Source organism: Bombus vosnesenskii, unplaced genomic scaffold (genome assembly GCF_011952255.1).
Source record: "Bombus vosnesenskii isolate JDL3184/JDL3185 unplaced genomic scaffold, Bvos_JDL3184-5_v1.1 scf7180000014056, whole genome shotgun sequence".
Classification (NCBI taxonomy): domain Eukaryota; kingdom Metazoa; phylum Arthropoda; class Insecta; order Hymenoptera; family Apidae; genus Bombus; species Bombus vosnesenskii.
Window position 1 is genome coordinate 140517 of NW_022883345.1, and position 23480 is coordinate 163996.

At 32.1% G+C, this 23480-nt stretch overlaps 4 protein-coding genes across 10 annotated transcripts; 2 read left to right on the forward strand and 2 right to left on the reverse strand.

The window, feature by feature from the left end:
* Positions 1–220: 220 nt before the first annotated feature.
* On the forward strand, positions 221–7365 carry LOC117239489 (sister chromatid cohesion protein PDS5 homolog B). 4 transcript variants are annotated; one of them, XM_033505087.1, is made up of 17 exons: positions 221–517; positions 1239–1390; positions 1487–1681; positions 1795–1985; positions 2070–2277; positions 2380–2886; positions 2961–3259; positions 3342–3684; positions 3757–3861; positions 3956–4375; positions 4458–4820; positions 4941–5187; positions 5291–5538; positions 5609–5905; positions 6380–6415; positions 6537–6587; positions 6646–7365. In XM_033505087.1, exons 2-17 carry the CDS (start codon positions 1310–1312, stop codon positions 6700–6702), a joined length of 3648 nt encoding a protein of 1215 aa, XP_033360978.1. In that variant the 5' UTR covers positions 221–517; positions 1239–1309; the 3' UTR covers positions 6703–7365. The 4 variants fall into 4 exon arrangements, with proteins under 4 accessions (XP_033360978.1, XP_033360979.1, XP_033360980.1 ...); XM_033505088.1 differs by having other exon boundaries at positions 222–517; positions 4941–5172; XM_033505089.1 differs by lacking the exon at positions 6380–6415 and having other exon boundaries at positions 222–517.
* A 1611-nt stretch (positions 7366–8976) lies between these two features.
* Positions 8977–12484, reverse strand: LOC117239491 (probable ATP-dependent RNA helicase DDX27). The gene is made up of 13 exons (XM_033505093.1): positions 12318–12484; positions 12009–12197; positions 11812–11902; positions 11603–11748; positions 11193–11498; positions 10971–11098; positions 10687–10884; positions 10452–10596; positions 10166–10347; positions 9752–10083; positions 9404–9649; positions 9225–9306; positions 8977–9114 (listed from the first exon to the last, which is right to left on the reverse strand). The coding sequence occupies exons 1-13, from the start codon at positions 12402–12404 to the stop codon at positions 9021–9023; spliced, it is 2226 nt and encodes a 741-aa protein (XP_033360984.1). The 5' UTR covers positions 12405–12484; the 3' UTR covers positions 8977–9020.
* Positions 12485–12927: 443 nt separating this feature from the next.
* LOC117239484 (flap endonuclease 1) lies at positions 12928–15680 on the forward strand. Of its 2 annotated transcripts, none has more exons than XM_033505080.1 (8): positions 12928–13119; positions 13270–13318; positions 13389–13555; positions 14277–14386; positions 14442–14645; positions 14740–14958; positions 15038–15220; positions 15294–15680. In XM_033505080.1, the coding sequence occupies exons 1-8, from the start codon at positions 13038–13040 to the stop codon at positions 15369–15371; spliced, it is 1092 nt and encodes a 363-aa protein (XP_033360971.1). In that variant the 5' UTR covers positions 12928–13037; the 3' UTR covers positions 15372–15680. The 2 variants fall into 2 exon arrangements, with proteins under 2 accessions (XP_033360971.1, XP_033360970.1); XM_033505079.1 differs by having other exon boundaries at positions 12930–13119; positions 13216–13318.
* A 126-nt stretch (positions 15681–15806) lies between these two features.
* On the reverse strand, positions 15807–19156 carry LOC117239483 (reticulon-4-interacting protein 1 homolog, mitochondrial-like). Of its 3 annotated transcripts, none has more exons than XM_033505078.1 (9): positions 19016–19156; positions 18208–18333; positions 17782–18022; positions 17556–17701; positions 17279–17428; positions 16919–17208; positions 16388–16573; positions 16139–16316; positions 15807–16069 (listed from the first exon to the last, which is right to left on the reverse strand). In XM_033505078.1, exons 2-9 carry the CDS (start codon positions 18253–18255, stop codon positions 15866–15868), a joined length of 1443 nt encoding a protein of 480 aa, XP_033360969.1. In that variant the 5' UTR covers positions 18256–18333; positions 19016–19156; the 3' UTR covers positions 15807–15865. The 3 variants fall into 3 exon arrangements, with proteins under 3 accessions (XP_033360969.1, XP_033360968.1, XP_033360967.1); XM_033505077.1 differs by having other exon boundaries at positions 18208–18424; XM_033505076.1 differs by lacking the exon at positions 19016–19156 and having other exon boundaries at positions 18208–18707.
* Between the last annotated feature and the right edge of the window lie 4324 nt (positions 19157–23480).

Sequence of the window (23480 nt, forward strand, 5' to 3'; positions counted from 1 at the left end):
TTTGTTCTAAATTCTACCGCTAATTGCATATGCTTAAATGTTGTTTTCATTAGAATTCTTTATGACTACTTCGTCCAGATGTACATAACAGAACATTACATTATTGGTGCAGTATGTTTTTTCGTATATTCTAACCAATAGCATTACTGTTACATTCCCTTCAGTACTTTTATGTTAGTGTTGTTTAACTACTTGAATCTGAAGTATTCTCCAATAAAGTTAAATGTGGATGACTTCAAGTGATCGAATGCGCTGTCGCGTCCTTTGACACGCTTAACCGTTTACGAAAACGATTTCGCTACACTTTTGCTGACATTTTGATCGTTTTACCATGCCAGATATTTACAAAAAATTCAGGAAGTTACGTCGAACGCGATATATTCGCACTTAGTAATAATTACAACGTGAAAGTGTGTGAACTCCAAAAACTAAAATAGTGCCGTGTATCCATCACATATATTTGCTTTATTGATATTTTGAGTGTCACAGGCCTTGTGGTGCCTATGCATATCTTGAGGTAATACATTCTCCATTGGATGTAATATCCAACATCTTTTGTATAACAATGTATTTTGAAATTCTTTAGCTTTATAAGTGTGCTAAATAGTATTACTGTTTACATTGTTTTCTTATATTTATGCACAAATCATAGACATAACCTATGATGCTCCATTATAATTTGTTTTAAAGTACTAGTATTATATTTTATACAAGTAAACATATATTAGCATGTTATATTATCTTTTTATTAATTTATTTAAGTCATACTTTTGCTATATGATTTGTATTTGTTGTACGTATGTAGAAGCTTCTACTTACTATTTGTGTTGATATCAAAACTATAATGGCATGTGAGGATAAAAGCTACTAGTTTGATAATAACATAAATATTCATGTTTATTTTTATTTTTAACTCATGTAATCTCTTTTAATTTGTTGATTTTATGTTTATTTTTATCATTTTAACACTATACACTTTATATTTTCTTATTCAGTTATATAATTGATTAAGCATTATACAAAAATCATTATTATATTGTAAATTATTACAATATATCATTCTGTACATTGAATTATAAATTATATTATAAAATATCAAAATATATGTGAAGTTGGAAGAGTTGCATTGTATAGTTGTAACAAACATTGTTATTTTAATAAAATGACTTTATTACTTAAATCATTAAAAATAACATTTTAAGGCAGAACAATAACTAATGAGACATATAATATTTCAGAATTTGGACGGTGTTCTAGATTATTTTAAGGATATAAAGTTTCTCATATTTGGTTAAATCATTTAGTAAACATGTCGGAAATAGTTTACCCGCAAGGGTGCAGATCTGTCACAGAAGATCTGGGTCCAGATGAACTTATTAGAAGATTAAAGGTATATCTGATAAAATGATTTATATCTTATATAAAATATAAAAGAGACAGTAGATAAAACAATTAAAGATAACTGATATCAAAATTTATCAAATAGACATTAGCTCATACATTACAAGCAATGGGCCAAGATGAAGGGATGTATCAACAATATATACCACTTGCATTACATTTGGCAGAAGAACATTTTTTAATGCATCAGAGTAAAGATGTACAACTTTTGATTGCATGTTGTATTGCTGACGTTTTGAGGGTTTATGCTCCAGAAGCTCCATATAAAGATGCAGAGCAGGTAATATAAGTTAATTAATTATAACATTTCATAGAATATTTTATATAAATGTTTCTAATTCTTTTTGGAAATTTAAGGATTTAATAATAAATTAATACCCTTATCTGTTATAGGTTAAAACAATATTCTTGTTTCTGATTAAACAACTAGCTGGACTAAAAGATCCAAAAGATCCCGCTTTTAAAAGATATTTTTATCTTCTGGAAAATTTAGCATATGTGAAATCATTTAATATGTGTTTTGAATTAGAGGACTGCCAAGAAATCTTTTGCGCACTTTTTTCTCTTATGTTTAGGATAGTAAAGTATGTTTAACATGATTATACAGTACATAAATACAATATATATATGAATAGTTAATTAATTGCTTGTAATTCTAATGATTTCAGCGATGAACATTCTGGGAAAGTCAAAAGCTTTATGTTAGATGTATTATGTCCACTTATTACAGAATCTGACATTGTTAGCAATGAACTTCTAGATATCATACTTATGAACATTGTAGAACCAAACAAAACACAAAAGAAGAATGCATATTTACTTGCAAAGGAATTGGTGATCAAATGTAGTGATACATTAGAACCATATATTCAAGCAGTGAGTAGAATAAAAGAAACACTTTTTTTTTGTTTGTAAATCTATAACACAAGAAGGTAAAAGTTAATAATACCAAACCTTTTTATATTTTAAAATTCATAGTTCTTTAACCATGTACTGATCTTGGGCAAAGAGGAGAAGAGCTTACAAATTTGCAAGAAAGTGTATGATTTAATTTATGAGTTAAATCACATATGTCCAAGCGTCTTGCTGTCCGTCCTACCACAATTAGAATGTAAACTAAAATCTTCCTCTGAATCTGAAAGATTGGGTGCTGTAGCATTATTAGCAAGAATGTTTTCTGAGAAAGGATCTCAGTTAGCTGTGCAACACACACAATTGTGGCGTGCATTTTTAGGAAGATTTAATGACATCAGTGTATCAATTCGTATCAAATGTGTGCAGTATTCAATGCATTTTTTATTAAACCATCCTGAACTGAGAAAGGATATTACTGATACGTTAAAGTTAAGACAACATGATGCAGATGAAAGTGTACGATATGAAGTTGTGATGGCTATAGTGACCACTGCTAGAAGGGATTTCGAAGTGGTGTCAGACAGTGAAGATTTGTTAGAATTTGTTAAAGAAAGAACATTAGATAAAAAGGTATGTTATTTTTTACATGAAAATATGTAAACTATGAGTATGAAAAAAATATTAATATTTGTTTCAATTTTCAGTTTAAAATCAGGAAAGAAGCAATGGCAGGATTAGCAATGATATATAAAAAACATTTGAATGATGCAGATGTACCACAAGCTACGAAAAAGGCTGTTACTTGGATAAAAGATAAAATATTACATGGTTATTACATGGCAGGAATGGAAGATAGATTACTAGTAGAAAGATTACTAAACACTTGTTTAGTACCTTACCAACTACCAGCTGGTGAAAGAATGAAAAAGTTGTATCATTTATTAGGTACAATTGATGATCATGCATCTAAAGCATTTGTAGAATTACAAAAGCACCAGCTTGCGTAAGTACACTCTTAACTTTTTTTTTTATTATTATCTTATATATATTCATTTTGTACTTTTATATAAAATTTTATATTTCAGTGTACGAAGAGCAGTGGTTGAATGGTTAGAAATTGTAAAAAAGCCAGACGCCATGGTTGAACTTGTAGCTAAGATTCATCAGATATCTCGCTTTCTACCAGATCCTATGAAAGTTCAAGAATTTATACAGAAGTTCAGTGCTCACATGAGAAAAGATTCGGCTTTATTACAAGGAATGGAAACAATAGTTCAACCAAACGTTTCTTGTAAAGAGTGTGCAGATACAATAAGTATGGTTCTTAAAAAATTGGGTCAACCTGTCATGACGAATTTGTATTACAACACAATAAAAATGCTATTGGAAAGAGTCAGTTCTGTAATGATTGATGAAGAAGCAATTAGGGTAAGTAATGCATGTGGCTATATTTTTGCATGTCTTTATATTCATATCTTTATATCAATTATGTTTTAACAGGTCTTAATTGGATATGTATTAGATTGTTTAAAAGGTGGCAATGTAATAGAAGAAGTTGGACTTAATCCGAACAATGCAGGTGAAAAGGGTTTAAGGTTACTTGTGGTAAGTCTATAATTTTATTGTACAAAGACATATGATCTTTGCTTTTCATGTTGCTAATTCATTTTTATATGTATATAAAATGTTTTTCTTCTAGATGCTTTCATTTGTATTTGGTCCACATTTTCTTCATAATGATATTTTGATGCAACTTGTTCATCTTTTGGAATTGGAAGATGAAATGGTAGCACCGTTGGTTCTTTCGATTTTCACATTTTTAGGGAAATATAAACCTTTATGTGATGTTGCACCGGATATTATGAACCTTATGGTTCCAATATGTAAAAATTTTGCAGAAACAGGAACACCAAAACAAGCAAAACAAGCTGTCAGGTGTTTATTTGTTAATATGACCAATATTCATGATACTATCTTCCCTGAAATTATTGAAAGAATTAAAAATAGTCTTACACCAACTTCAGAATATTATCGAACATCTATAGTTACATTAGGTCACATAGCTTATAATTTACCAGAAAAGTATCAAGTACAAATAAAAAATATGGTGTCTAGGAAGGTAAGTTCTGCTAAATATTATATTATTATTTCAAACTTATGATAATGTGATTTAGTTCAGATTAAGTGTGCTGAATTTATAGATAGTCAAGGAGTTATTAGTGAAAGAAAGCAGTGAACAAACTGCTGATACCATTGAAGGAGACTGGTGCAGGGAAGATCAATTACCTGAAGAAACACGTTGTAGATTAGAAGGATTGAAGTGCATGGCACGCTGGTTACTAGGATTGAAGACTGATGTGCTCTCTGCACAAAAAACGTTTAGAATGCTGAATGCATTTGTAGTAAACAAAGGAGATCTTTTGCAGCAGGGTCGTTTAAGTAAAGCAGAAATGAGTTGGTTGCGCTTACAAGCTGGTTGTTCAATGTTGAAGATCTGCGAACAAAAAGGCGTTGGTGATCAGTTTACAGCAGAACAATTCTATAATTTATCTCAGCTCATGGTGGTACGTTTCTCCAAACTATGATTTATTGATTTATTTCTTAAAAATAAATTTTGCATATTTTTATGTAAATAGAGAAAGAAAATTGATTAACAATATTGTGAAAATGTATTTTTTTCATAGGATGAAGTTCCACAAGTGAGGGAAGCTTTTGGTAGCAAATTACATAAAGGACTTGGAAGAGGAATTCCAAATAAGTGTTTGCCACTAGACTTTATGGGTTATTATGCACTTGCTGGTAAAGAACAGGACAAAAGATTAAAATGTGTTTTAAAAACTTATATGCAAACTGATATAAATAAAAGGAGAGATTATGTTAAGACATTGTCATTGGGTACAGTGGAACGGGCCATGGGTAAGAAACTAAATAGTAAGGCATTATCGAAATATTGTTTAATATTATTCTTTTATTATTAAACACGTATTATTAGAGAAAGATAAATATAAAATATTTTATTCAATTGTTATTACAGGTCAACTGCCTCACATTCTTCCTGATTATATGCTAGTATTTGCAGTCCCTATTCTTGCACATGATCCTGAATTTACAAGTCATTTGATGGTTAATCAGTTGAAAGTGATACAACAATGTTTGTGGTTTATATTAGAACCCCTTATAACGAAAAATGAATATTATTGTTATGGTTTTTATAAAAATCTCATAGAACGAATGAAGAGTCATAAGGATGCTTTAAAACCTGAGGATAATAACATGAATTATGTAATTATAACAAATTATTTATTATTTATGAATCAGTTATAAAAAGCTTATATTTACTATGTACTTGCAGAAATTGTGGGCTGTTTGCGATTTGGCTATGAATGTGATATATACAAAAACGACAAATTTTGATATGAAAGAATTTCCAAGTGAAACACGAATTCCCACCATGTACTTCAAACGAGCGGACGAATTATTGACTAACACTAGGAATTACTTACCTGCTGAAATGCAGATAAACATGTCGAGTCCTAAAGGAAAGGGTTCTCTTCATAATACACATTCTGTCAGTGAAAGACCACAACGTAGGGCTAAGTCAAAACAACAGAAGGAAGTGGGCATTGGGCCGAACGAAACTGATGCAAGGGTAAGACAACTAAAATAATGTATAGGATAATTTTAGACACAGCATGATTTAGAGTAGATTCTTATATATATGTCGGAGGTGAAAGGACATCGGAACCTTAAGCACTTAAGGTTTATGACGATGGGTTTGGGCTCGAGGTGACATAATGAGTTCTCCTAAAAAACAGAGATTGACCCGAGGAGTGGGAAAAGGACTATATAAGGGCAGTTCGGTGACTCATTATGTCACCTCGAGCCCAAACCCATCGTCATAAACCTTAAGTGACCGCATAACTATTTCTTCGCTTATTTTTTAAATGTCGTTGTCGTAAACATCTGGATTGGGGTATTGGGTTTTTCCGAACATTCTAAAGAAAGGTCCCGATGTCCTTTCATCTCAATTACGTTTGTAATTTTTATATGAACGATATATATATATATATATATATATCTAAATAATAGTCTTAAAAAGTCTATGAGTATATGTAATTTCAAGCTGCAAATTGGAGAAGTGGAATGTATTGATGCGCAGGTAAAATTATTTTTAATACATTTATATTCAACATCTATTTCTCTTTTGTAGTATATTATACTTCATATTTCAAAAATATAAAGTATATGTATTATATTTAATATATTATATTTACTTACAGCCAGCGGAAGCATCGGAAACTAGAATTCAATTACCTGGTTTAGAGGAAGAAGTAAGAAAAACATATTTATGATTGTAATTTGATATATAGTAAAGATATGATTTTTCAGATTGAAGAACCACCAGCAAAGAGGGCATTAAGAGAATCAGACAAAGTAAATAAATAATTAAGTGAATGAACTGTATTCAAAGGGATGTTAGGAATAGGGGAAAGACCGTGATCATCATAAGAATTAAAGAATCTAAAAATACTTTACAAATTAGAAAACAGAATATTTTGATTATGTACAACAATTAATAAACCTGTCGTTCGCGTATGTCTAGACAGTAAGATGTTAAGATAATGATACATTAACGTCAAATAATTGATACATATAAGCTTACAAGTCAAGAAACTTCATGAAGTTGCATCGCTTCATAAGGAAATTAAAAATTTACTAACTGATCATATAGAAAATATTTTTCTTTCAATTGTAAAGAAAAAAAAAAACATAAACTTGGTTTGGTTCTAATTTCTCTACACGTTAAAAAAAACAATGGCACATTCATTGATAAAAAATACAATCCTTTGTATAATTAATAACTGTTTAACCATCATCTTTTTTACATAAATCTTCGAAAATATTTCCCTTTCTTTCTTGTGAAACATCTGACAATTGTTGTATTGTTCACTTTTGCATTGACGAATACAAATGTTTATATATACTATTTCATGTGCATTTTTCTTCATAGATTAATGAGATTGTATACAAAATTTTTGTAACAAACTATTCCAAATAGTAAAATCCTTACACGATATCATCAAACTTAATTGTAGTTTTCAGAAAAAAGTAATCGAAAACCACATTTATTACATGAAATACATCGAAATAATACACTTCATTAAATCTTTACACGCAGAAGAGAACAACATAACGTTGTTGGATTTCTGTGAACATCATGTACTAAACAGAAGGGTGTGTGTCAATTGGCTTTGTGATCCAAAGTTGTTTGATTCTATTAATCTGATTATCATTATTATTATATTATATTATAATTAAGATTATTGCCTTAATGCTATAATTATTTTATTGAAAGAATGACAATTTTGATAACCATTATTTCCTGAGAAAATATGTATTTTCTTATAAAATTATCTCTTTATATTTTAACCCAAAAATTAATGTAAATGAGATTTGGTCAGCGCACGGCCACTAATTATTAATTTATTTCAGACAAGCTGTGCTTATAAATACTTCAATAGTATCTAATAAATGTATACATATAAATATTTTCAACGGATAGTGCGCATTAACATAAAAAATAAACGTAAAAATTTTTGTTATACAAAAGTATCGACAATGCACCACTAATTCAATAATCAATTGAAGTTTATCATCATCGAATGTGACAGTTATTCTTCCATCGCTGTCATTATTGTATATGTATTATAAACTTACTTTCGTATCACTTTAATTCAAATTTGTATCCAGAACATATATTTGTACAAACAATATAGTAAATGTATTATTCCGATATCTCAAGGAATTGTATACATACTTTGAATGGTTTAAATACTTATATTTTTATTTCGTATTTTATAAGATGTTGAAAAACATTCACTGCATTTATAAATATTTATATAATAGTAATTTCACATATTACCAATTGCTTTAAACATAATGTATTCATTTAAAAATATATTTTATTTCATAACTACAGTAAACAAAAATAAATGAAACTTTTGAATAAATATAGATTAAGTGTAAAATTCTATAGAATTTACTTAATATTTAGAGTTAAAAATAAATAATCTCATACCTTTTTGTTGTTAAAAAATTAGGAAATTGGATACAAATTTGAATAGCATTAAAATAATTTAAAATGGGCCTAGGTTTTATAAAATTTCCTTTGTCATCATTAGAATTCTTAGTATTAAGCATTAAATTGTATTAAACATTAAGATGAGAATGAGAATTGTGTATGAGGCTGTGAATGGTGATGTGTGTTTGATCTTATTATATAAACATTATAGAATTAACACATACCTATTACCTCTTCACTGAAATTACAGTACAATGCAAATCTTGCAGTTTTTAATTTTTTAAACATTCATAAAGGTCATTCTTTATTTTTCATATATGTACAAAGCATTGTTCATAAGTCATCGGCAGTGCATTGTTACTGTTTCAGCTTCATGAAATTTAATTTGATATTTCTTGAAATAATTTATAAATTCAAATTGTTTTGGATTATATTATATTTTATCTTATAGTATTATTATCAAACATTTGCTTCTATAAGTATTTAATTGCATAGTACTGCAATTTTTTTCAAACAGGTTATAGACTACAAAATATACATATTCTGATGAAAAAAACCAATTAATCAGTGCTATTCATCTGTCAATCTGTGAGACATAAGTGACGCATTGTAACGGTTCTATAATAAAACAAATTAAGTAAAATGGTATGTATTTAATAAGATATAGTTACAAATATCAAAATTAACGTCTTTTAAAATTTGATCTACTATCCTTTTTTCCTATGTTTAAACTTTTTGCACTTTTTCTTTTACTTTGATTTTTTTTAACATTTGCCCTAAAATAAATAAAATAGTTACTTATAAAAGCATTATTATGTATGTTTCTAAATATAATATAATGATATGTAATATTTTATTTTACCTTACTTTAATAAAATATACTTACTCGTAACGCATTTTTTTCACAGCTTTCTTGCTTGTATTTGTTAAGTCAGCAGCAAATGAAGATTTTTGCCGTTTTAGCGATGCTGAAATCGAATTGAGATTATAGAAAAAAAAAATAAGATCCAATCTTTCATAATTAAAATGAATAATTTACTAGATAAATAAATTACTAGAACTTACCTTTTCTATTAGATGAAAATTTATCATTCTCTACAACTGTCCGGATTTTATTTTGTTTGTTCTTTTTCTTAGCTAGTCTCGCTTGGTATGCTGCAATTTTTTCTAATTCTTTTTTGGCTCTATCCTCTGCTGTTTCCTGTTTAGGTTCTTTAGATCTCTTTTTCTTTTCTTCAATTATGTTTGATGGCTCCTTGTTTTGTTTCTGCCCTTTATTTGTGTTTAGTTTTTCAGTCAATGATAATTTCTCTAAAAATGATATAAATTATTTTGATAATGTGTACATGTATTCCATGTGAAATTTTGAATAACTACAATTTCAAATACGAAAATTAATGGATTGAAAATTACCTTTTTCTTCTTTTCTTTCTTTCTGAGTTTGGAACCAAGTTCTTTGAGTGCCTTTATTACTTTCATTTTTTAATAATTTTTCTGCTCGATTTGCTTGATTTTCTATCTTAGCTAATTCCCTTTCATTTCGTTCTTCTTCTAAAATTTTATTTACATCGGTTTCAAGAGACTGTAATTTTTTAGAATATTTGTCGATTATATCAGGAAGTATTATTCGATTCTTTACTGGATTTTTTGCATTTTTAATAATTTCTTTAACCAAAGAACGTTCTTGTTCTCCAGCTAGTGATACTGACACTCCAACACGACCAGCTCTAGCTGTTCTCCCAACTCTAACAAATAAATAAATAAAGCAATTAATTTTTTTTATATTGGGTACTTGTAAAAATTCACAATCAAATTAAATATTGATACCTATGAATGTAATGTTGCATGGTAACTGGCATTACGAAATTAATTACGGTTTTTACCCCACTAATATCTAAACCTCTTGCAGCAACATCTGTTGCTAATAAAATATCTATTTCTTCATTTTTAAATTTTGTTAAATTTTCTAGACGTTGTGGTTGTGTAAGATTACCATGAAGTTCTCCTACCTATCAAATTATATATAATAATGATTTAAAAGATTACCTTTTACTTTTTACTACAAACTTCAATATACTTTAATATTTATTAGAATAAATTATATTTTAAATACCTTGATGCCTAATAACCCTAATAAAATGTGTAATCTATGAGCTTGTTTTTTTGTTTGCACAAAGACCATGACATGATCATGAAAGGTTCTACAAATTAGGGCTGCCAAAATTGCTTCACGATCTCCTTCTCTTTCTTTTCGTATCCTATATTAAAAGTATATAAAAAATGAATATATACATACATTAAACAAGAACATAAACATGATCAATTAATTGCATAAGATATAATTTTACCGAATAAATTCTTGGCGTAAATTAAAAGCAACGTCTTGATTGCTATCTACAAAAACTTTAACTGGTTTATCTAAAGATACAGCAGCCAAATCTTTCACTTCTTCCGTCATAGTAGCTGAGAATAAAATTGTTTGTCTGCTTCTTGAACATTGTTTTACTATGTACTTCATCTGTTCTGCAAAGTATTCATCTAACATCCTTATAAATAAAAAAGTATATGTATATAATCTTCCAATTATAAATTAATAAAAGGAATATAAAGCAAATATTCTTTTTTCATTTACCTATCTGCCTCATCTAATATAAGCACTTCAATGCTGTCTAATGAAAACGATGGCGTATTTCTTAAATGATCAATTAATCTTCCTGGAGTAGCTATTACTATATCTGGATTCTTCCTTAATACAGCCTCCTAATTTTAAAGTAGTAGTAAATTAATAAAGGATTATTTCTTAGTATAGTGTTCATTTACTAATATTTAAGTTTTCCACAATATATCAACATACTTGAACTTTCACATCTAAACCACCAACAGATAATCCTACTTCAATTGTTGTAAATTGAGATAACTGTTTTGTAACTTGATACACCTGCACACCAAGTTCTCTTGTTGGAACAAGTACAAGAACACGAGAAATAGAAGGACCGTCTAATGGCCTATATAATAATCTTTCTAGTGTTGGTAACATATACGCTGCAGTTTTACCAGTACCTGTAGCAGCACAACCACATATATCACGACCCATTAATGCAACAGGGATGGTAGCAGCTTGTATAGGTGTTGGATGCACAAAATTCATGGCTGTTATAGCCTTTAAAGAATATGTATTATGAATTAGATATTATATTAATATATATATTAATAATCAAATACTAACTTAAAATCTATGTAACATAATATATTGATATACAATACCTTTAATAAAGGACGCGACAAATTCATTTGGTAAAATGTTGCATGAGTTTCTATATTTGAATATTCCTCAAAGTTAATTGTTTCTTCATCATTTTCTTTAACAACCACTTTCTTTTTGCTTTTCTTTTCTTTAGTTTTAAATATATCTAAAATAAAACATTTATATTTCTTTAATCAAGTTTACATTATAAAGGAAAAAATATTGTTACCTTTTCTAAGCTCGTCTTCTGATAAAGATAGTTCATCATCTTCTTTTTTAATTTCAGATAAGTCTATATTGGATTCGTTATCTATTTCATTCTGAAGAAAGAATATATAAATGTAACGTAATTGTTGTATATGTAATTGAAACAACTAAATATATAAAGAGAAATAACATCAAAGTTATATATGTATATATATGTACTTGTATTTTAGATTCGGATCCTCTTTTAATTCTTTTAATTTTATCATCAAGTTTTGTCTTAGCTTTTCGTTTAATATACTTGTTTAAGTCATTCCATGTGTCTTTATTGTAATCGGAAATATCATTTACAAATTGAAAATTGTTATCGAAATCCTTATTTTCCTTTTTCTTTTGTTTCCTAGGCTGAAACTACATTAATTCGGAAATTTTTATTTTTCCAAAATAAGAATCATACAGTAAACAATCATCTTTCTAATTGAGTAAAGTTGTACTATTTAACCTAATATAATTTGTTAAATTATGTCTTACATCATCTTCGACATCAGAATCTTCAGAGAAATTTGGCACTTCCTGATCATCTTCGATTGTTTTTATTAAATCACAATTAGTATCCATTTTCAACACCAAATACACATATTACAAAACCATGCACAATTCCTAATACTTCAACCACGTGGAACATCTACTGTATATATGTAAGTATGTAGTAACATCTCTCTATATGTATATATACATAATACCGATATATACCGATACGAATTAGAAAATTATAATTATATAAGTTTCCACTAATAATATCATAAACAAATTATAACGAAATACGTATAATATGTATAGCTTATTATTCATTAAATTAGCATCTTAATTTCAAATATACACTAATGGCATATGAATTCAATTTGTTGAATCTATTATACGCAATTTTATGATTTCATTTCAGCTCTTATACTCAACATAAAAAGATGTATAAAATATGTGATATTGAAATATTATATAATAATAGGATAAATTTGAGTATCAAATAATTTGTATTAGAATAGGTATTAGCAGGTATTAGTAATTTCAGTTTTAGTAACTTTAATTTTCTCACATTGGATGAACAGCATGCTTATTCTTATTACAGCGTTATTACAGCGTAATATTGGCGCGAAACTTCTTCTTATGTTATGCGTTTCTTTTCGATTCCACGTTTCGCACATTATTGGACTAACTTTAACGCGAGTGATTGAATGATTGAGTGATATTACCATGGGCATTTTAGGTTTATCAAAATTAATAGCAGATATAGCACCAAGTGCTATTAAAGAACAAGAATTAAAGCACTATTTTGGTATGTAGATAATCAGGATAATTCGGAATTTTGAATCATTTAATTATCAAAATTAATTATGAAAGGAATATTTTACATTTTCACTTTCCATTCTAGGTCGTAAAGTAGCCATAGATGCGTCTATGTGTTTATATCAATTTCTTATTGCAGTACGGAGCGAAGGAGCTCAGCTTACATCTGTAAATGGTGAAACAACAAGGTATATATTTTGACAAATAATTACATATGAATACATATTTTGTATTACTTTAATATTTTTTATATTATAGTCATTTAATGGGTACATTTTATCGAACAATACGTTTAGTAGAGCAAGGAATAAAGCCTGTATACGTGTTTGATGGAAAACCACCGAACCTAAAAGGTGGAGAATTAGCAAAACGTGCTGAAAGAAGAGACGAAACACAGAAGTTGTTACAAGCAGCAGAGGAAGCTGGTATTTCTAAATATTAGATTATTTCATGTTAAAAATGATTTGTGTTTTTTCTTCATTTGATTTATTATATAGAATGTCTGGTAACCATAAGTTATCACAGTACAGTTGAATGGAAGGTGATTCTACATTAAAAGCTAAATTGAAAATATACAATAAATGTTTTTCATATGATGCTTTCTTTCTGGGAAAGTTTTGAAGTCAAGTTTGAAAATTTGACAAGTATACTTGGATTAATTTCAGGTTGAACAAGAGTCAAACTGCACGTAAAAATAAAACAAAAATATAGCTTTGCTTTTGAGAAAAGTAGATTTAAAAATGTATCACGTGTATGCACTGGACCAGTTCTTTACTAAACATGTTCAAACTTTATTTTCTTGTAAATGGGGCATATTCCTTTAAATGGAAAAATTCCATTTCACATTTTTGCCTTATTTTCGCATGTAGAGTAACCTGCTACTGATTATTTATTCATACTTAGTTGATACTTAGTGAAATTCAAGTATACTCAACAAAATTTCAAGCTTGACTTCCTCGGAAACAAAGCGTTATATGAAAAAATTTTATTGTGTACTATCAACTTATTTTTTCACGTATAATGACTTCTTATAATCAGGGTCTTCTTAGGTCACAGTTTTGGATTGTACCACCAGTTGCAGAACACCCTGTATATGATAATTACGTCAATTTATATATCATAATAAAAACTTTTGTCATTTTCTAGGAAATGCAGAGGATATAGAGAAATTTAACAGAAGATTAGTAAAAGTTACAAAAGAGCATGCAGAAGAGGCTAAACAGTTATTGCAATTAATGGGCATTCCTTACATTGATGTAGGTAAAACAAGGCGTTATAAATTTTACTGTAATACATATATTGATTTTATAGGCTCCGTGTGAAGCAGAAGCTCAATGTGCTGCTTTGGTAAAGGCTGGTAAGGTCTTTGCAACCGCTACAGAAGATATGGATGCGCTTACTTTTGGATGCAATGTTTTACTCAGGCGATTAACATTTAGCGAAGCAAGAAAGATGCCTGTACAAGAATTTCATTTTGATAAAGTATTAGAAGACCTTGGATTAAATCATGATGAAGTATGTAAGATCGATACCTTTATTGTATGCAAGATACAAATAAAAATATTTATTTTCTGGCCATTAATAACTTGTTATTTCTGCTTATTTACAGTTCATTGATCTTTGTATAATGTTAGGTTGTGATTATACAAGTAGCATTAAAGGAGTTGGACCAAAAAGAGCTATAGAGTTAATTAAAACACATAGGTCACTTGAAAAAATTATTGAAAACTTGGATACTAAGAAGTTTTCCATTCCTGAAGACTGGAATTATAAAGAAGCTCGATTATTATTTCAAGAACCTGAAGTAACAGATCCTGAAACAATTGATGTAAGTATAACATTCTATGTATAGTATAACATTTGTAAATGATTGGAAATATTTATAAGCATTTTAATTTTTGCATAAGCTGAAATGGACAGAACCAAATGAGGAAGGGTTAGTAAAATATTTATGTGGCGATAAGCAATTTAATGAGGAAAGAGTAAGGAATGGTGCAAAAAAATTATATAAAGCACGAAATACTTCCACTCAAGGAAGGCTAGATACATTCTTTAAAGTATTACCAAATCCAAATCCTCCAAAGCGTAAAGTAAATATAAATAACGGTTTTTAAGATTACACATTTTTTTTTAATCTACTAAATTTATGATATTTTAAAACAGGCAGAAGACACAAAGGGAGCTGCTAAAAAAAATAAGAAAGGAACAACAGGAAAACCACGTGGAAGGCAGCCAAAATAATTGTTCGAAGTACTCATACTTTTTTCATTTTTATGAGTGTTATATACTGAATCATTTATAATATTCAACATATAAAGTCATTATAAATAATTCTGAATGCATTTAGATAATTTCATATTTATTTCATAAAATAAATTATAGACATTCGAGTAATATTTTTCATTTTACATATATCGTCCAATATTTATGGCTTAACTTGTACACCCTGTTACATAATTCCTTTTCATTTATGTATTCTAGTAAATTACAATTTGGAACTATATGAATTATGTAATTACGTATATAAAGTAAATTTTATTACAATATTTATTCAGTCTTGGTTTTTGCACCATGTGTATTTATTGTACAGTTTTATTAGGTGTATAGAGATTATTTTAATGTTGGACGGTATTTGGCAGTGATAGGAGATAGGGATGTTGTTTATAGTATGTATTGATAAAAGAAACTGCGATATTTATATAACTGAAAACTTTTATACATATAATATTCAGTTGTCACTGAAATGTTATTATAGTACTTCCGATAGCATTGGGATCTAATATATGATACAATGCTTGTTCAATATTATGAGGTCCATACACTCTGTCTACAACCATCTGTAATTGATCAGCATCAACTAAATCGCATAGTGCTTGTAAGTATGTTGCGTTAATCTTTGAACCTTCTTTCCATTGATGCATATTAAATCCAAGCACGTACTAGAATAAATATCGAATTTGAAATCAAATTGAATAATAGAAAAATACTACGTATATAATTTCATTTACCTGTATTAGTAACTTTATTCGTACACATCCAGCAAATATGCTTCCAAATACAAGACCTAACGAGTCAGACGTTAATTGTTCGGGAACTGTAGAGACATAAAAGCCATAAGATGCTAAGTGCTGCTTTAGTATACGTTCATTAATTGGTTGACCCCCGGTATAAAATATAGTATCAAATCTAAAAATTTATTGATCGCTTAACACAAGTAAATTTAATATATCGTTAAATAATTGTTATATTGAACGTACTTATCGTGTAATTGTAACTCTTTTTCTATATCTGAATTGTCTAATGGTATAACATTGTCTGCTCCTAAAGCTTTTGATACAGGAATTGCATTCTGTTTACACATTGTAACTACATGTCCACCCCATAGCTTAACTAATTGAGTTAAAATACAACCAACAGGTGTATTTCCACCATATATAAGTACTCTATAGGATATTTACTTTAAAAAGTAATTTCTATATACATATAATAATAAAACTATTTGTTTATCTGCAGTCGGACCCCCTATAACGCGGACTAAAAATAATACCACTGTCCCCGTACAATGTGATTAAGAGTTGAAAATGCAAAAATAGTTAATACTGTTGAGCGATAAGAAGGGGTTGTTTACAGTGTGTATCGTGGAACGTATGTTATTTTTTCATATTAAAAAAAGACTACAGATTTATTTAGTTATAGTTTCTTGCGTTCTTGGATTCGAATAACGCGTAGTCCGTATAACACGGAAATATATCTCGCTTTATAGGGGGTCCTACCGCAATTATTTATACCGTTTCCCTTTCGCATTGCCTTCCTGGATCGCAGATCTATTAACTAAAGCATCCCAGGCTAAACATCCATTGTAGGGAAGACTCGCAGATGCTTCGAAGGTAAAAAGTTTCGGTCGTTTAACTACTTGAGTTTCTGGGACAACTATGTATTCTGCCATTGTACCAGGAGCCCACGAAGGTACAGCTAAGAGCACTTCATCTCCAATGTCAAAATTAATAACACTTTGTCCTATACCTATCACTATTCCAGTACAATCTCTGCCCAATGTTACTGGGAGTTCTTTGTGTTTCTGAAAATGAATAAGTAACGCAACTTAAATATAAGTAATACGATAAAATGGAGCATTTTAATTTACGTACGCCGGAATTGAGGAGTCTTCTGTAAATTTTGGAATAACCATAACAAATTTTTGTGTCAACAACATTGACAGAAGCTGCTTTAACTTGTACTAATAATTCGTTAGATCTTTCGATCATAGGCATTTCAGCATCATCTATCATGGACACACCCTATATTGTTTATAATAAAAATATATTTGCTTTAGTAATATTGCTTCAGTTATATACTTACATTAGTTAGTCGCATCAACTTAAGATTATATATTTTTTTACGCGTCAATGTAACTTAATATAATACCTCGATACCAATGTAATGGTGACATATTATAGCTTTTATACGATGCATATGATGAGATACGTGTCCCCAATTAACTCCAGCATAATAACCAAGTAAAGTACCGACAACTAAACCTGTCAGACTAAATGCAAGTTCCCTTTTGGACGCTAGAAGAAGAATTATATTTTCATTTTTTTCCAATTAATATTGATATTAAATAACGAAACGTTAAAATTTATTTTGCTACCTCCGTTAGTATATAAGCTTTTTATTTGTCTGTAAAGTATTCTGACATTAAAATGTGTATTATAGTATCGATGTTGTAATTGTTCCCAAGCATTTTCAATCCAAATAAGTATATGTTGTACAATGTCTTTGACATTTTGCATCGTTTGGTTCTCATATAATTCGTAAAAAATTTGACGTGCTTGAGTCAACCATGTTATGACCCATTGTTGTCCTTGTTGTGCAAATAACGATGTTTGAATCTTCTCGCCAACAAAAAATTTAACATATAATATCGAAGATGAAGAGCCGAACGTCAATTATATTTCATTTCTTTGGAAACTGATATGACAAATAATCGATAGTGATATATCTTTTAATTTATTTATAAATTAAAAGAAAAAGGAAGATAAAACAGCTGATAATTTTGATGAAAAATTACAATTACCTGAAGTGTCTCGACCTGATTCGATAGATGAAACCAAATTTCATCCATGATTTTGTAAACAACTGGTTTGACAGTTCAGATCTAATAAATCATTTTATATTGCACACTGTTACAACGACCGGTTAGCTGAAGATGCAGCACAGTAGTTATATAAATAAACGATTAACACATTTCGTATAACTCAAAATAGATACCAAGTTTCTATTTCAAAGTGTGACTGCGAAAACATTGGAAGTTATAGTTTTCAAATCGCTACGTTATGCATTATGTAAACGTCGTCGCCTCGATCACGAGGCGACTTGGAAAGGGATTTTATAAGGAATGATAACAATTGACGAAACGCCGTTTGCTGTCGAACGAGATAGGTTAACTCGAGTCGCATAAATTTAACGCAAATTCGTTTGTTTTCTGTGTGATATAACTCGTACGACGATTGTTATGAAATTTTGTCACGTGAGATAAAAGCACGAGAGTGCTTAATGCTAGCGAAATCTCGCAGTTTATTGCTAAAAAATGGTTTTATTTTTGTCAACAGGATAAAAAGTAACGCGATAAACAAAGATTATTTTAAAACGAAAATTTTGGTATTCATATATACACGTATGATAAAAGATTTATTTATACTAGTTGATTGTGTAACATTAATGTTTTGACACAATTTTCTAAAGCATCAAATATTTGTTTGTAAGGAAATTATTTATGTTTTGATTTTATATAATGTATTTTACAGATTATAAAGTTGACTTTTAAAGAGAAACAGTTTGAATATGTTATACAATTATATCGTATATGTGTGCGTATATCATACCTTGTTAAAGTTTCAGTTACTAATTCGCATATTTTTCACAACACATTTTTTTATGGTTGTTGAATGAACAACGATCGTGCGATCAGTACGTATCATACATGTTCTCGCAATTACTCGTTACTTCTGACACAGATCATGGCATGACACAGATCAGCGCATAGGTATTTTAAATATCTTTAAAGTGACATACTTTATCGATCAGTAAATTTTAGATCAAAGCTCAGTCGATAATATTATCAGTATAGTTATCGATATAGTCGTGTTTTATCGTTCATTGATAAAGTCGAATCGCGGTAAGATCAACGATTAGTATGGTAGGGCACTGTATCGAGTCCTGAGTCAATGGCACAGTCGGTACCATGGAGTCGGTGGTATGGATGAAGCTGCGGTTGGTAAAGTAGTTACGTGTATTTTTAAGGCATTTTTAAATTGTTCATTAGATGGCAATATTTTAGTTTTGTATAGAATTGTTTGCACAGAATTTATATAATCCCGGTTGGAACGTAAAAAGTAATCATTACTCTAACTGTATAGGAAACTAGATATTTTAAAAGATACCAAAAAAGCAGATTTGTAATTTAATACTGCTCGTATAACGTACGAACGTTAATCGAAAGACTAAAAATATACTTTCACCAATTATAGCTATATTTCTATATTTTTCTATTTTTTTCTTTATTTTACTTTTTTTTACGCGTTTCATTTCCGTAATCGTTATCCGCGTAATTACGCAATCTCTTTGTCCCTCGAATCTTCCTTATTCTTTGTACGAAAAAATTAACAATTCGGCAAGAAAAATGTTTTATGTCTCTTTTATCTCAACAATGTGTTCATATATACGCAGAAATACCGAACACGTTAATATTCGAATGTTATATTACGCATTGTAAAATGCTGATCGAATCGTGCGAAATCGTTCGATCGTTCGGGCGGAAGGAGCGGGTTCTCGAACGTTTCCAAAGATCGTTTTCGACATGTACCTACGCGTTCTACGTGTGTTTCACACGGTGAGTTCAAGGCTCGTGGCACATTAGCAAGTTGGTAGCCGTCCAGGCACGTCCTTCTGAATGAGTCCTGGCCGCTTTCCAGCGAGCAACCTATCCTTTTACGGGATATCACGGTGGCCGGCTACTGAAACTCGTCGAACCGTCCAAGTAGGACCGTCGACGCCGCTTCTTGTCGGGGATTATCGCCGGTAGTTGCGGCAAGTGCATCGAATTCCTCCGCGATTATCTACGAAAATTGCGCCAGAGTACCATTTTGCTGGCGCGACTAACTACCAGGGACGTCGAGATTTTTCCGCAATTTTAAAATCTATTCTCGCTACACACATCTTTATCCGTTATTCCGATTTTCATTCGTCGAATTTTTGAATTACTTAAAATTTCTCGTTCGACATTTTGTCGATGACATACGACAAAAGGAGATACGCGTTACATCGAGTCATCGAATAATAGTTGGAAGTTTTCCACGCCAGGTCTTATTCGTATCACTGACGATGTTAGATAGTAAATTTCTGCTAGAATAATTCACTTTTTTTTTTTAGAAGAATAAATCACTTTTTTTTTTATTCAAGCGCTAACGATTACCTGCTTTGACTACCTTCGTTCTGTCCAAGTTCTCCTGCAATCTATTTCCAAACATAAGACTAGATCGATTTTCATAAATTCTCGGACAAGAATAGCTGCTTAGTACACGCAATGGCATTTCGCGAAAACCCTCGGTATGGTCCGTTATCATCGAAAATACGTCACATTCGAGCGCGATACGATCGTAACCGACGATCGGGCTGTCGCGTTATTCCAAACAAATCTAAGTAAAAGTAAAGCGCTTTTAAAAAACCGTTCGCGCGATTTTAGAGGTCGCGCGGCTTCGAGTTTCAGCGAGCGAAGCCCGTATTTGCTCGTTGACAAGCGTCGATCATCGGCCGCGACGCCGAAGGTTGGTCGTCGAAGGCCTACCGGTCGTAACCGCGAAAATTGCATCGTATTTGCGAAACAGCTGCGCCCGGGAACAGTTGTCCACGGCCAGTCGTAAACTCGCGTCAGGATCGCTCTCTGTTACGCGTCGCTGCTTCGGAGGTTGGCGCGCGGTTTCGCTCGCGACCGCCGTTCTTCGAGGTGTTTCACGTGCTAAGAACAGAGAGAAAATGAGAAAGAGAGAAAATGAGAAAGAGAGGAAGAGAGAGAGAGAGAGAGAGAGACAAGCGTCCCGGCCTCGACACGGGCCACGTTTCTCTCGCGCGTCGCTTCCTGCCTCCTTGGCCTGCTTCCAGGAATCGGTTCACCCTTTTACGGCCGGGTGTCACCGTGTCTGCGCGTTCGGCAGGGGGAACGCGCCAAGGTCCCGGAAGTGGGAAATCTCGCGGCACTTTTTCGCCGACGAAAGTTTCGGCCAAACGTGGCAATCCGAGGATGGGGTTAGGTTGGAAACGGCCGGATGTTGCAGAACTAGAAGGGGAGGAGGCTGCAGTAGGAAGGGGTGACTCGGGCGAAGGAGCAACGAGAGAACGCTCGGCGAACGAGGCTTTCGCTATTGCGAATCCTCGAATTCTTCGGAAATAAGAATGTATAAATAAAAGTTTCGCAAATGGAAATCTCCGGTGTGCGAGATTGGAACAAACAAATTTGCCGGATGGCGCGAGAATCTCCGACGGGAAACCGCTCGAAACTGGGCAGATTTGAAAAAGTGGGAATTTTCGAAAGCTACGCGGATCGGAAAATTCCGTAGGCAGAAACGTTTCGGAAAAGAGAGAAGCCGGGGAAAGGGAAATCTTATAACAGGGAATCTCCAGACACCGCGTACGTACGTTCGAGGCAGCGTCTCGGTCCAGAAAGGCTTCGTCGAAAGAAACGGTGTATCGAGAGAACGAAAACTCCGTGAAATCGACTTGGCCGGAAGTAATTTTCGCCAAAGTGGAACATTTTACAAGGAGATCAGAGTAGCAAAGAAAAAAAGAAAAAAAGAAAAAAGAAAAGGAAGAAAGAAAGAAAGAAGATCCGCGAGAGAAAGGAACAAGGGATTGGTAAAAGGGAGAGAGAAAGATCGCGGACAAAAGGGTGCATCGGGGAAGAAGAACCGCGCGGGCAAACCGAGAAAAGGAAACGGCGATCGAAGCGGTGACTGCGAAAGAAAGACAGTGCGGCGAAACAGGGCGTGAGATTTGCGAATTTGCGATAAAGGAAGGTCTCGCGACGAAGTCGTCGAGCAAAGGTAGACCTTACGAGACGCAGAAATCAAGAGTAACGAAGTCGACGAACCGGGCGAGATAGAGAGAAGAAAGAAAGGTATTTCCAACGAGGAGGAGGATTGGATGGCTCGGAACGGAAAGGGACGGGGAACGGTGAATAACGCGACGGAAGAACAGGGTACGGGAAGGAACCGAGGGAAAGGGACATCGGAGAGGTGGCGGAAGACGGAGACCAAACTCGTGGACGTTGAAGAGACGGGGGAAAGCGATGGCGTAAATGTGCACGAGGTCTATTGTGCGATACGCGAAGCAATGGCGTCGGGTAGCGCGCGTGTTGCACACGTACACGAGGTTTATTATACGCACACTGTTTCGCGGTCGAGTGCATTCAGCCTAGCGACGACTTTCGGGGTGACAAAGGGGCTGACGAGGTATCGCGCCACTGCCAAAAAGCTGACGACACGCCGATACGTACATGCTGGGTAGAAAGTTTCCAGTTCTCCGGGGACAGGCAGCTTACAGTGGGTGTAAAGTGACCGTTTGGGAAGGCGCGCCTGCGTCGGTGCGAAATACTCTCGAGGAACGCGTCGTGTATGCGAGTTTCTTTTTTTTTTTTTTTTTAACGCGAATTACGTTTTCCTCCTCGTAGACGCGATACTTATTTATTTAAAAAATAGCGAAGCGATCGAATCCGATAAAAAATTTGTCGCGATAGCGTTTCCCATCCAGCAGCTGGCGTTTCTTGGATCTTTTGATCGGCGAGTCGATCGCAGCTCGGGCTCGAGCGAAAAACGAAAGCGATATATTTTCTTTGTTCGCGGAAGACGATACGAATATGTGTACGTATAGGATGTTTCCTTGTTACGTATAGAATATACGCCTTGTATATTTTAGACGAGGCATACGATTCCGGCGATATCCTAAGAACGGATTGTCCGCTTGTTGTTTTTCTTATCGCGTATACAAATTGCGCATTACGCGGCCCGTGGATACCGTACTTTAGCAGTTTTTCAAATCGCCAAATCCTTTTCCGAAACTTCTTGGCGTCTCCGTCAGATCGCGTTCTCCAAACGAAATCAGGAAATTATTCGACGAACGGAACTGGAAAATCGCGCTGTTCTACGCCGTCGAGATACGATTTTCTCGCTGATTCTTTTCGTCAGATACCGCCGGATTCGATAAATTTTCGTAAATGCTATATCGATGCGAGCTTGTAATCTGTCCGAACGATGCTTTCCGGAATCGAATTTTCGTACGCGCGTACGACAGACGCGC

Excerpts from the sequence above, each read along its gene's own strand:
- LOC117239489 (XM_033505087.1), top strand. The coding sequence starts at position 1,310 with ATGTCGGAAATAGTTTACCCGCAAGGGTGCAGATCTGTCACAGAAGAT. Across the intron at positions 1,682-1,794 it reads CATATAAAGATGCAGAGCAG|GTTAAAACAATATTCTTGTT; the intron begins GTAATATAAGTT and ends TATCTGTTATAG. Across the intron at positions 6,588-6,645 it reads TACCTGGTTTAGAGGAAGAA|ATTGAAGAACCACCAGCAAA; the intron begins GTAAGAAAAACA and ends ATGATTTTTCAG.
- LOC117239491 (XM_033505093.1), bottom strand. The coding sequence starts at position 12,404 with ATGGATACTAATTGTGATTTAATAAAAACAATCGAAGATGATCAGGAA. Across the intron at positions 12,198-12,317 it reads ATTCTGATGTCGAAGATGAT|TTTCAGCCTAGGAAACAAAA; the intron begins GTAAGACATAAT and ends GAATTAATGTAG. Across the intron at positions 11,499-11,602 it reads TGTCGCGTCCTTTATTAAAG|GCTATAACAGCCATGAATTT; the intron begins GTATTGTATATC and ends TATTCTTTAAAG.
- LOC117239484 (XM_033505079.1), top strand. The coding sequence starts at position 13,038 with ATGGGCATTTTAGGTTTATCAAAATTAATAGCAGATATAGCACCAAGT. Across the intron at positions 13,319-13,388 it reads GTAAATGGTGAAACAACAAG|TCATTTAATGGGTACATTTT; the intron begins GTATATATTTTG and ends TTTATATTATAG. Across the intron at positions 14,387-14,441 it reads TGGGCATTCCTTACATTGAT|GCTCCGTGTGAAGCAGAAGC; the intron begins GTAGGTAAAACA and ends TTGATTTTATAG.
- LOC117239483 (XM_033505078.1), bottom strand. The coding sequence starts at position 18,255 with ATGGATGAAATTTGGTTTCATCTATCGAATCAGGTCGAGACACTTCAG. Across the intron at positions 18,023-18,207 it reads ATCAGGTCGAGACACTTCAG|ATTCAAACATCGTTATTTGC; the intron begins GTAATTGTAATT and ends GTTGGCGAGAAG. Across the intron at positions 17,209-17,278 it reads GAAGACTCCTCAATTCCGGC|AAACACAAAGAACTCCCAGT; the intron begins GTACGTAAATTA and ends ATTCATTTTCAG.